Genomic DNA, 14058 nt, shown 5'->3' with positions numbered 1-14058 from the left:
GGAGAATTCATCATCAAATCAAATTTGTACATTTGCTACAGACATGTTATGGCCTTTTGTAAATGAGTCATTCCTAATTATTCCCAATTAAGCTGCATGCATGCCTAATATTAAGCAACCTTTGTTTTGACTGTGGTTGTAGGTGCAAGTAAAATTTGACTACGTCATATTATTAATAATTGTAACTGACATGTAATATATGCTGTTTGTAAAATTGGTATACAGATGTTTTGTTTTAATCTGGTATGTGTGGATTATATTATGCTAGATTTTATGTAGGTTTAGGTACCTCTCTATTCAAAGGCCATCCTTGTCCAATTTACCTTTGTTACAAAAGGGAATGAGCAAAGGGAAATGCATTTTCAATGAGTGTCCCTTCCACGACAGCAGGTGCGATTCATAGACTTAAGTTGAAATTTCTATAATTACATCATTGTAGGTGACAGTAACAGTGGGTAAGGATGAGTTGTTTTTTTTTCCATTAATTCTGATTTAAGTGTTGGACTTTGGGATGCTTTGTAAATGTTGTATATTTCAAAATGTAGGAAATAAAATGATTTTCAACCACACTAATGTTAGGGGTAATTTTGTACCATTCTGAAACCTTAATTTCTTCCATGTGGAAACTGCATGAGAGCTTAGTACCTATTACCCAGGAGCAAGATGAAATGTAGTAGACAGGACAGGTTGATCTTTATTTTAAATGATACATCCATGTAACAGTAGTCCACTCCTACTCTGAACCCAGCCATGGTGATAAGAAGAAACACCCAAAATTAACTATATGGTAAAAGGACTTCAAGTAAATAGAAGCATTACCCTAGATGAGTAGTGTATGGATTTTTCGAAGTTTCCAGCTTAAGCCTCGCCCACTCCAGGTTTACGGACTAATGCTGTCTGCTTTAGCTGGAGAATAATAGACCGCATCCGAGAAGTGTCTTTGGTGCCACGCGATGTCTTGGGAGTGAAGTCACACATCCGAGCAATTCCCTCCCATTCTGGCCCAGCTTGGTGAGGGGTGTCTTGTTCATTAACATATTCATTTTCTGCATTCCTAAGAAGAAAAAAAGATTTAAGTATTTCACATTGCCCCTAGCCAACTCCCCTAACCATTCTTACACAACATATAAACATTCTCCATGTTAAATTCAAGTTGTATTTTGTAGGAACACTTAAGACAGAATCCATGTAGAAATGTTAGAATAAACACCTTCGGCCAGAGAGACCGAATTTATAGTCCTTTACACATGATAGCAGTATTACAAAGTCACTTAGGGGCCAGACAAAACAGTTGCAATGATTATAGGAAAATATTAGTATGTACAAACTTAATACCAGTAAGGATGCAACTTACGTGTTCATGTGGGTGAGAAGACAGACATGAAACCTTTTTTTTTTTTTTTAATTTAAGTAACATAAGAACCTTTCAGCATCTATTCAAGAGCTGAGCTTTAAAGAAACAGATCACACACCAGCACCTGCTTAATAATAGTAATAATTTCCAAGTGTTCAAAATATTTACTTACTTCAACACCTCCCTGAAAGAACAGCAGCATTTGAAGAAAAGAGTGCAGTTAATACAGTCAAACTCAACATTTTAATGTGGCTTTTGTTTAATATCTCATTAATAAATGAAAAATATTTTTAAAATAAGCATTTTCTATTTTAAAGATGGCTTATGAAACTGCATGCTAAAGAAATGTACAAATGTTAATAATATTTAGATTAAAAAGAAATGGATGAACCATTGCAGAGATCCACAACACAGATCTTCTCTAGACTTAATCTTTTACAGCTGAATTACATTGGCAGTAATACTTTAACAAATACTAAATATTCCCTAGTATTTTGTTCCTTATATTTTAAAGTTTGGATCTTACAAAAATAATTCCTTAGCTAGTATAATAATCAAGAAAAGTCACCTGTTGTTAAATTTTGCTTTCTCTATCTGTTCGTAGTAACGAGCATACCACTCTTCAAGTTCTCGCACAGCAGTCTGGTGCATCTCTTCTTTTTTAAATCTTTCTTCTTCATCTGAACAATATGATACATTAATTTGTTGTTTTATAATAACTCAAAACAATATTGTCTTTAGATAAGGAATATGGTTATATTTGGTCAATACCAACCTTAACTACTGTAAAGGATTTGCAACAAGATGGGAGAGAGAAAAGTAGACTGGGTTGATTTGCTTACAATGTCAGCTTAAGAAGTTTTAATCTCATTTGAAGAAAAGTAGATACACATCTCACCTTTCCTTTCCAACATTTTCTGATGTTCTTCTCTCCACTTACAAATCTTTTCCGGTTCTTCTCGGGCCACTGGCTTTGCACTGGAAATTAAGTTTGGTAGAGGTTCTTGTGGTCCGTTCATCTGCAACGGCTGAAACAAAAGTGTCCGAAAAAACTGTCAAACCCCCTTCCCTCACATATACTAAACAATTTTTTTGTTCTATCAAGTAAATATTAACTTTTTAAATATACTGATTTTTAACTTTTATCTGTGAAATATGTTGCTAGAGAAATGTTTATAATGATACATACTATAATAAAAATGAAACGTGGGCCTAACACATGCTTAAGTGAAGTTAAAAGGTACATCAAAACTTATTTCAGTGCTACATTTACGAGTAAATCTTACCTCATTATCTGCCTCAAAGCCAAACATGTCTGTTTCCCCATCTCCCATGAATTCTACAAAAAAGGAATGTGATCAGTGACAATTATGTATTTAAAACACCATAAACAGTACATCCACAAACTACTTTTAGTAAAATTTTGAATTGTACATCAGGCCAACTAGATCACATAGATCAACTAGATCAATATTAAAAAAAAAAGCTATACAAAGCTGACAAGACCAATATGTTTGTCTTTTTGCTGTGTAACTGAAAAAGGTAAAGCATAACACTACCCAAGTACCTTATCCACTGAAGGAAAACATTTGATAATTGTACCTGAATTTTTCACAAACTGGTTCTGCACAGTTTTCCTCCTAACCAGAGCAAGAGGATTAGAATCATGAATCAAAGTTTCAAAAATAAATGTTTTAACTCATGAAAACATTTTAATTTGTTTTTCTCATCAAAAGGTTAAATGAAAGAAGGTCAGTCAGCCTTTTGATGTCATTCTTCGACACACAAATGATTTAAAGTTTAACTAGCATTTCCCAACCACATTACAATAAAACAGCCTTAAAGCTTAACACACTGCCAGTTTCTGTTGAAGTGATATCCTCTCATAAAGTACACAATAATAGTGGTGTCAAATTTATTTCTGTATACTTTCTACAGTATTAATGGATTATAATAAAGTATAGGCTAAATGCTCAAAACTATACTAATTCCACTGATAATATTGGGTACCTTTACTTTTGACATAACCTTGAAAGAACAAACTTAAGCCATCATATCAAACTCAAAGAACAAGCTTTTGTCATTCAAATATTTATTGGGCTTTCTTTTAAATTAACAGCATCTAACACTGAAAAATAACTCATTCCAAAGGCCAACTACTCTCTTAGAAAAATGAAACTGTTAGCTGAAGATGACTCCTACCTTACCAAATTTGTGTCCTCTAGACCTACCATTTTCAACATTAAGGATGAAAATATCAATTTCCTTAACAGTCTTAAACACCTCATTCTCATCCTGTCTTAACTCTTCTTAAGAGGAAAAAAGTTGAGATATGAACCTGGCTGTAAATGACAATTTTCTCACCCCAAATGTTTTTAGTAGCCCTCCTCTGAGTCCCTTCTAACAGTTCAATGTTCTTCCTAGTACAAGAAGCCCAAGACATAGCACTCGAAATGTAGGCTCACCAATGATGGCATGGACTTGTATTCAATATTACTGTAGACAGAATCTAAAACCCTCTGTGCCCTGCCACAAAGAACAGCACACTGCTTACATCTAGCAAATTCTCTACACTTACGAAAACAACCTTTAAAGCATTCTGAATATCCAGATAAACCAAATCCACATGTATACCATCTAAATAAGGAGTAACCTCTTCAGAGAATGGCAAAAGAATGTTTCCCTACTGAAATCATTAGGATATAATGATGAAAAAGTAGAAATTAATAATCCAGTCATCTCAACTATTGGACATGAACATCCCTGTTTCATCCTTCAACAGTTCTACTCCATTCCTAACATTGTTTATTTTGACACATCAACTGATAAAGAAAACTATTTTCAACAAAAAATTGTCTCCCTCAAGATCCAACATTTCTCAGTCTATATGCCTGAAATTAAAACTTCCATAATTATAACCTCTGTAACAACTTATTCTTTATATGACTAGACAATTTGTCATTAATTTCACCAGTTTCATCGGGTGATTTTGAAATCCAAAGAAAAGCTTTCTGCTCTAATAACTAATAAACACAAATAGATTCAACTTGAACAGAACTCAAATGTTACAAGTCATTTCTTCCCTCCCTTCTCTTGCAATCAAATACTCAATGATCTTGTGCTTCAAAAGAAACTTCTGTCACCAAATCTCTGCATTTAACCAGGTTCCAGATATTTCCAATATATCAAAACCTTGTCTTCCAACCAGTGCTCTAAAGTCACCTGTTTTTATTTCTCTACATCCAATTTACTGTGCTCCTTACTACAGTAAGAGTAAACAGTCCAACCCCTAACCTATTTGCATTTAAATCATCTATTTCAAAAGGCTCCCTTTTCCAAATCACCAATGCAACCAACAAAAGATGCTCATCTTCTTGCAAAGAGCATAGCATCAGCTGTAGTAACCTAAACAATGTCATTCCCACAGTTAAGCCAGTCTTGCCAGTATACTCGACATAAATCACTGGTTTTGTTTCTTTAAATGCTTTTATGAATTCCTTGTGCTTGTCAAGTAGTTCCTTTGACTTACCCTTCACAATATCATTAGCCCCTATGTAAAGAACAAAGACTGCATCACCAGTAACACCCTTAATTGCTTAGTTGGTTATATCCTTCACCCCCTTTCTCCTGGATAACAACCTAATTCTTCCTGTTTACCACACAAATCATTCTATATATTTGCTATATTAGAGTCACCTACAACAATAATCTCCATGTTTTTTTATATTTCAATCCTAACTGTCCCTTTTGTCTTCCACCTTTCTTATACTGCTTCACTTTCTCAAGGTACTGTTCTATAACAAAACCTGCTAATAATTACTCCACTACTTCTATCCTCAGTAGTCCTGTTTAACTTATTGAAAGTTATCTTACTAGCCATTGTATCTCCAACAAATAGATGCTTAAATTTCTTTTCAAATTCAGATATTTTTTCACACAGAAAGGTTAAGGACCTGGCTACCTTTACTGGTACCTAAAAGATGGTCAATATAATATCAACAAAAAAAGGCTAAGGATCTGGTTGTCTATCTGCACATAATGTTCAAGAACAACAAGGGACCTACTGGTTCATTTACTCTGTCCCATTCTCTAAACTAATACATAATAAACCTCAACATCAACCATTATTAATCATATTTAGCAAGATTTTCCTTGAACTCACTTAAATTTACTGCCACCACAATATATAAAGAAACCTATTGTAAAGGCCAACCACCCTCTTAGTGAATTAAAACTAAGCTGAAGATGACTCCTATCCTGTTAAAATTTAATGCATCCCTTAGTCCTAAAGTTTACTATCAGTTCACTTGATCTTGAAGACTTCAATCAGACCCCTCAATTCTTCTTTTTTAAAAAGAAAACCTCTCCTTCTATGACAACCCCCCCACCCCAGGCACTCTTAATAGTTCTCTTAATCCTTTCCAAAGATTTCATGTTCTTCTTGAGGTAAGAAACAAAAGATGAAACAATACTCCAAATGTGGCCTAACCAGTGACATACAATGAAATTATAACCTATTTAAACTTCTACTCTATTTCTGTATATACAGCCTAACATCCTATTTACCCTACCACTAGTAATACCACACTGCTTGGATGGCTTAAAAAACTGATCAACCATCAAACCAAGATATCTTTCCTTCACAACACTTCAGGTTGTTCCCAATCAAATTACATTTATAAATAAAGTTTTGATTATGCATATACATTACTCTGCATTTATTATTATTAAAATGCATCTGCTATTTATTTGTCCAACACACTAAATCCTTTTGTAAAGTAGCAGTATCCTTCTCACAGCCAGTAACATCCAAGATCTTGATATTATCAGCAAATTAGGTTATTTATTGATCATTCCTTAAAGATGGTCAATATAATAACAGAAAAATGTTATCTGGTTATCTTGTACATAAATAAAGATAGGCATTACATTATATCAACACAAAAAGGTTAAAGATCTGATTATTTTTCACAGCAATTAAGTTTCAATGCTCCTTGACTGCAAAAAAGTTGCTGAAACCCAATATTTATCTTATAATCTATATAATGAGTATGGCTTTCTGCTTTTAATATTTTTCACCCATGTTATAATTCATTTGAAAAGCAGTACAGTTTATAATAAATATGCAAGAAATTACTCTTATTTTAGTGTTGTCCATTTTCCTGCCAAGTGTTCCTCATGGGGAAAACTATATACAGAGCCTAGAAAATCAGTTTCAAATTAATTTCTAGCCCTACTAGCATTTTCCACATATTGATAACTGATATCCTCATCTCTGTTACAAAAGAACAAAATTGATCTGGTATTAAAAGCTTGATAAACACACAAAATATAACAATTTTCACCAAATGCAACAATATGTACTATGCAGAAACGGCCAGAGCTCAAACTATTTCTGCTGAATACTACAATTTGGCTAACATATTCTAGTATTCCATTGCAAGATGTATGGTTTTGTTTTTCAATATTTAGTGGTTGAAAATGTCCATGTTCTTTATGTGGGGAATTGCTGATGTGGTACCACTGGTATATCAACTGCTTTAAAAGTGGCACTCACCCAACAGCAAACCCATCCATGTAATGAATTTACAAGTTTTAACACTTACAATATTTTTTGTTTATGATCACAAATAATGAAAAAACAATTTAAAAAATCTGATTTACAGATCATGGATGCAAGATCTTTTTTATGGAGTCAGAAAACCTATGACAGTAATTACAATCCAAGAAGACACTGCAGAAAACTTCAGGCATGCACTCAACATTTTCATATTGGCTCCAACTACCAGGGACTCAGGTAGCCAAGTAAGTGACACTAAAAATGTTCCCGATAGCCCACAAGAAGAATATGAACCAGGGTAAAACTTGAAGTGGAAGAAGAAACTAAAAGTGATGATGGATGACAGTTTACAAAGAAACAAAAAACAGAACTTAAGTGTAAGATAAAATGTGGTTTTGGTAAAACTCTTCCTACAGCAAACACTGGTTTAACAGAAAACTTGCTGGAACATCACTATGAGAGTTGGAAAAACGGTATTTCAGATGACATGCTGGAACTTCTCACTGGAGAAAAAAACTCAGTTGTATCAAAGAAAGGAACAAAAAGCCCCACAGCAACCACTGGACATATATCATTTCCACACTGGTTGATGTCATAGATGCTAATTTTGATGTTGAGAGTAGTAACAGGAATGTGTACTTAGCAATATGGTAAACAAATCTGTTGTTGCAATTACTAGCAATGAGGAAACATGCTCTGGTCCATTATACAAAACAAGAGGTGTAGAGAGGAGAGAAAGATGTCATAACACCCATAACCTACACCATAACACCCAATGATTTGTGATAAAAAGTGGTACTGGCCACTTTTTCTGAAGATCCTGAATGTAGCCACAATTACAATGTGGTGAGTTCACTGCACAGTTAACCAGAAAAACTATTTTACCTGGATTTCCAGTAGTAAGCAACACAGTGTTTGCTCCAAGCTGACACAAAAGGTGGTCAAAGGGTACCTGTTGGTACTGCTGCATTTCTGGATAATATTTACTTCAATGGACTAAACAATGTTTTGAGGTCCACATTGCAAAGATGGTATAAGTGTGCAAGAACATAAAAAATTCAATGTTTGGCTTCATGCTGAAAGGGATAAGCAGTGTTGAACCCCCCCCAAGTTCAACGAGTATACAGAACACACAGTTTAAAGTTTCTTATATATTAAACATCAGTAGAATGAAAAAATTGAAGAAAAATATAAATAAGTATCATTCATTAATTTTTGTTATTTAGAAAGTCAGAAGGTCATAGTTTCATATCTTTACACCAAGCTCCAATGTTTCTTAAATTGAACATGCTATAACTAAAACAGGAAGTGCTTCAGGTCTTGTATTATAACTGTGCTCTAGTTATGATAATAGTACACTTGTATGTAAATATAAATCAAAATTTAAAAGTGTAATCAATAGCTGGAAGAACCAAAATTAATCCTGGAACACCTCAAGAGGGTGTAATTCCAATAGCATTTGATACTAGAAGTAGCAGCTGAATGGAGAATAAATAGTTAAAATACTAAAGCAGTACCAAGCATCTAATTATTAAACTTTAAAAGTTAGAACACAAAAATAATCAAAATAATATACAAGTTTAAACTTTAAAGGTAATTTCTACAATTCAAAGTCTTGACAAATCATACAAGTACTAAATAACAAAGTCTGAATCCAATCCAAAAATTAAAATCAAAACAGGTTAAAAGCTTAAATTTCTTTTAGCCTAAGGGCTGCATGATTTGAATGGTATATAACGAAAACTTCTCATTAACACAATTTATAATATATCTACAGAGCTACCGAAATTAATGTATTGATTATGAAAGTCATTTATCTGACCTATTATCTCACACATGCATTAGTATTCAAAACCATTTTTAAGGTAAGTTAGCAACTTCCTATACTGAATTCTGTTCGACTGTCTAAATCTAGATCAAATTCAGCATGGCAATGATCTCGAAAATCTACCAGATTACAAAAGCTGCTTCACTGAATAAAGAAAATGTGGTGGTGCATGCTCCCAGACACTCTTCTTCTACAGGGCTTGTGGCACTTTTATGAATGCGAAAGTTTTACTATATTAAGACAACATCATTAAAAATTATTCATAAAATTTACCTTTCTAATGCATCATTATTCAATTTATTGTTATTATTGCGAGAAAATGTCTTTTTGACATGCCAATATTTGTAACTTAACTAACTATTCAATTTTAATTACGCGAAAAAAAACCCAAAATCATCATTAATTAGATCTTAATTAATCATTGTTTATATCAGTTGTGGTGGTCAATTTCATTAAGCTAAGTGTTTTAAGTCACTTTAAAAAAACCGTGCAGTAAATCTCACGCCAGTAGGCCATTATGGTTCACTCCATCTTACGTAGCATTGATTTCTAAAACGATATTCAATATCGTATTTACAAACTTTTCATTCAGACTGTGTAATTTCAAAGCAAAACATTATGGTAATACTTCTAAAATTGTAAAAGATTTACCGTTATCATTCTGATAATTAGCAGTGACTTGGTGTGCCTCGGATGGTGCAGTTGTCAATGTTGAAGGCTCAAAATTTACATCATCTTCTAGGCCTGCTAATTCATCCTGTTCTCTTGCCAGAAATTCAGCAGCTGGGTCATCTTCCGGTGAAATTCCATTATTAAATGCATCAAATTCAGACATTTCATAAATTAATGAATTTAACTATTAATTACAATAACAAAAATTTTACTTCTCACAACGTAAAAGTGGGAGTATGACGTTCTTATTTATATAAGGTACGTAATAAAATCCTTTTTACTTGCTCCAAGCGCCATCTAAATATAATAAATTTAACGTGTTTCATTTAACCATATATATATATATATTGCTTTTAGCAAATGGAATTAAAACAAGTCAAATAAAGTAGACAATAAAACCTTTAAATAAAATATTCATGATTTAGAAATAAATATTATTTTAGTTTCTGCAGTGAATGAGAAACAGTTTGTCTCGATCAGATTTAGTCTTGATTGTCAGGACATTCAATTTATTTGTTCGGTGTTTTAAGAACTGAATTATCGGTCTTCTGATCGTTACAGAATTCTATGTAAGGCTTGATATATTAGTTTGTTGGTTCGAATAAAAAACATATGACAGCTGTTTTAAGTAGCTTCGTATTAGATAGGGCTAAAAAAGGTCTCAGCATGAACACCAAGATGTAGTCGAAAACAATCCACAAGCACTCAGGATCAACATTAAAAGTGCTTGAAATTATATTACTTGTTTTGACAGCAACTGAATATATTTATTTCGAGAGACATTTGATAGGTCAACTATCTATTATAAAAATTAAATATATATTTTGGAATTCAAATAAGATAATTACATTCTTTCACGGTTAAGTGTCCTTCAAGTCAGTGTTTAACTTTATTAATTGCGCACAAAATAAACAGATTCAAAGATTAGTCAATGGTACTTTCATTTTTGTAGTATAAGTAGTGATTATTCCAAAGACAATCCAAGTTATTGAATAAAGTTGCCATTTTATTTTAAAAATAATATTTCACAAAGTCACGTTCGTAGTAACAATCTAGAGGATGTTAAAACCAACATTTTACTTCACAGCACAAAATAGCGGCTTTAGTGACTCAAGTACAATATTATCAAATAATACATCAGGTAAAACTAGTTAAAGTAATATGTAATCAACCATAATTCAAATATGTTACAGCGTTTTTAACAAAATTCATTTCTTATATGACGTTTTAAATATATATCCTCCTAGATGGCAGCACCACCTGGAAATTCGTTTATTTACACATAACAATTTAAAGGCAACGTGAGACTTATTGTGCTATATACGCCGTCTCAAACACTAACCTAACTTTTATAATGAATGCCAAATACTCAAAGTCAACTATTATAATTTGAATATTTATTATTCCTTCCCGTAAAATAACCGCATCCACCACATTTGAAAGCTATCGATTTCACATGCAATCACCCTGAGAAAAAAAAAAGCTCTGTGAGTGACTTCTACACTGCCAAAATTTATATTTATGGCTCCTAATTCTAACATATTAATTAACCATTAAATAAGAAACAATATAATGCATTATGACTATCAGTTTAATTAATAATCTTAAAACACCTCAATCAAATTACCCCTCACTTATTTTTTTTCAAGAGAATGTTTATAGAGAACTTAACCTGTCCTTGTACGACAACTTTTCCATCCTGGTAACTCTTCTCTGAACTCTTTCCAGCAAAGGAATGTCCTGTCTACGATAAGGATCCCAAGATTGAACAAAGTACTCCAAACGTGCCCTAATCAATGACATATATACTGGTTAGACCTGTATTTCTTCAATGTTTCTGTAGATACAACCCAAATTCCAATTTACCTTGCCATAAGCAATAGCACACTGTTTGGATGGTTTAAGAGGCTGACCAACCAGAAAATCAAAATCCTTTTCTTTCATATCATTGCTAAGGTTATTCCCATCAAATTTATCGTCAGTATTATAAGTTTTGCTATATTTGATTTACTGATGAGTCCCAGAGTATCCCACTTGTGGCTTTATCCTAGTTTCTCTGAACTCCATTTATAAAAACAATGTTTTGTTCTATTTAGTCAGTTTCCTATCCAATGAATCAAATTATTCCTCACACCTAAAAAGAGATAATTTTTAGAAGCTTTTTATGTGACATCTTGTCAGATTTTTTCTGGAAATACAAATACACCAAATTCACAATGCCAAATTCATGACATATTAAAACGGTTATGTTTGTGATGTATGATATTGAAGTTTATTTAGCTTTCAAGATCCACTGTCATTTAATTTGTGTGGTATTACTTTATAAACATTTCAACTATCGCCAATGCATGGATATATGATATTATATGCTGTTCATAGATGATATGTGCACTTAAATTATATTGTTAATTAATGTAAATGTTTTATGGAGAAAATAAATACAATTAATCATGAACTGCATATTAAATCACTTTTAATTTGAAATACATTATTATAATTTTACACATTTCATGCAACAGTTATTCCATGGTTATTAACTGAACAGTTTCGATAATAGATGAAAAAGTTGACATTTGTGTATACTTACTTAAACTACATAAATACTTAACCAACTACATGTTCCAATATGTTAATAAGGTCTTAATTATTTGTACATTATGTTATCGGTGTTTGTAACCTAATCAGCACCTTAAGTAACATATAGATAGAAATGGCTGGTACAGTAATCCTTAATTCTTAACTATTTATCAAGTAGATGACAGCCAATCACCAATTTTGAACCATATTGTATAACCCACTATAAGCTCTTATAATGCATTCAAACCTGGAGTTATGTGGAATGTGTTCAGTAACATAGTGGTGAGACCATGTATTCATAAACCTGAAACTAATTTAGCAGATAGAATAAAATATTTAATTTTACAAACAGTTAAAGTTAGGATTTTGTTATTTGAGTCTGGTTTATATTCTTTACTTTAAAATGTGTTTTTAGGATATTTCAATCTTACAAACTGTTCACATTTAAATTTAATTATTTGAGTCTGTTTTCTCATTGTTTACTTTGAAATGTATTTTTTAGAATATTTCAGTCTTAAAAGATGTTAAAGTTTAGGTTGTATTATTCTAGTGTGGTTTTTTACTGCATACTTTGAAATGTATTTTTTTTACAAATTTCTTCTATCTTACAAGCTGTTAAAGTCTATAAATTTTATTGTTTGAGACCAGTTTCTACTGCATACTTTTAAATTTGTTTTTTAGAATGTAAACTCATGCATGTACCACAGGATGTTGAGGATTTACTGTCTGACAGGCTATTCAGAAAATATGTTACAAGTTTCTGAAAAATACCCAAATAATTTTTCAAAAATAATTTTTGGATATCTTCCACATCTTCATCCATGTCTTAGAAATTTGCTTTATAAATAATCTTCCAATCTACAGATTTAATAACTAGTTTAATAAAGTCAGTAGCCAAGATACACATAGTAATTAATGTGCACAGTATTGCAGTTACGGCCCTTTAAAAACAACTGTCATCATCAAAGTTACTTATAAAAATGAGCTACTTTAATTAGTCATAGAAATATATACTGATAAACTTCCATGGGACAATAACATTTAACAACTATGATTGTCATATGAAAATAACCCAATAGCCAGCCTCACGAAACACCAATGTAGCCAACGGTCACTCAATGTAGCTTTACAGAGCCATAGACCAAATGGTATATCTTGAAGTTATTAGCCCAAACACCGTAACTAGTGTAAAAATAATAATAAAAACCCAAACAAAAATCCTTTATCACTTACATACATAATCTGACAATTATAAAACAATCATTTATAAGCCAGTTAGATCCTTCACAGTGCAACACCTCCATAAGTCAGCTAATATTAGTTAAAAAAGTACCTAAATGAAAACACAAACCCACATGCGATTAACTCATTGAACAAAAGAAAACATCAAACTGAGTGTATTTACAAACTCTGACATGGACAGGCAAACATATAAATTTTACAAATGTGAACACCAATGGCATATAATGAAAAGTTGTCATGATGACCTAGTGATAATTTATAGAAAATTCATTTGTACTTTAAGCCTACACAACTACTGCCTATGGCACATTTTTTTTACAGCCATTATGAACTTTGTACTACCTCAATGACCAGATGTTGGTTTATTAAAATATTTGTGTAACAGTGCCTTTGTCATTTTTTTTTATTCTGATGTTTTTGCACATGAATTGGGTTAACTAGAACAGACAAACATGTTGCATTCACTGTTTAATATATATATGTGTATATATGTATATATAAACATTCATGGAAAACACATACACAAGTACTTCTTTTACACTCTCTTGTTGAACAATATAATTTAATATTTTCTTTTAATTTCACAAAGATATTTTAACACTTGCTAACAGACATTCAAACGTTTATAACAAAATTAAAATTTCAATATAAAAATAGTAACGATACTCAATGTGACAACTAGAGCTATATAAATGTCACATTTATTTGGGTTTTGAGCATGCTCTGTAAGGCCTATCATGTTGCAGTAAGAAGAAGTTATCAATAGTTTTACTCATACTTCAAAAGTTTTGCATGTTTTGCCATCGACTGGTAACCCATTTAAAG

The 14058-nt window shown here is 32.1% G+C and overlaps 1 protein-coding gene across 1 annotated transcript; it reads right to left on the bottom strand.

Moving 5' to 3' along the window:
- Positions 1-671: 671 nt before the first annotated feature.
- Positions 672-9708, bottom strand: LOC143237193 (clathrin light chain-like). Its single transcript, XM_076476172.1, has 5 exons — positions 9394-9708; positions 2641-2693; positions 2253-2382; positions 1923-2034; positions 672-1054 (listed from the first exon to the last, which is right to left on the bottom strand). The coding sequence occupies exons 1-5, from the start codon at positions 9575-9577 to the stop codon at positions 859-861; spliced, it is 675 nt and encodes a 224-aa protein (XP_076332287.1). The 5' UTR covers positions 9578-9708; the 3' UTR covers positions 672-858.
- Between the last annotated feature and the right edge of the window lie 4350 nt (positions 9709-14058).

Source organism: Tachypleus tridentatus, chromosome 13 (assembly GCF_004210375.1).
Source record: "Tachypleus tridentatus isolate NWPU-2018 chromosome 13, ASM421037v1, whole genome shotgun sequence".
Taxonomy (NCBI): Eukaryota; Metazoa; Arthropoda; class Merostomata; order Xiphosura; family Limulidae; genus Tachypleus; species Tachypleus tridentatus.
Note: the sequence above shows the minus strand (reverse complement) of the source record. Positions and strands in the feature narration are given on the sequence as shown.

Bases quoted from the DNA above. Each gene is read 5' to 3' on its own strand.
- LOC143237193 (XM_076476172.1), bottom strand. From the start codon at position 9,577: ATGTCTGAATTTGATGCATTTAATAATGGAATTTCACCGGAAGATGAC. The intron at 2,694-9,393 runs GTAAATCTTTTA...CCTTTTTTGTAG, and splicing joins TAATTATCAGAATGATAACG to AATTCATGGGAGATGGGGAA. The intron at 1,055-1,922 runs GTGACTTTTCTT...TTTTCTTCTTAG, and splicing joins AAAGCAAAATTTAACAACAG to GAATGCAGAAAATGAATATG.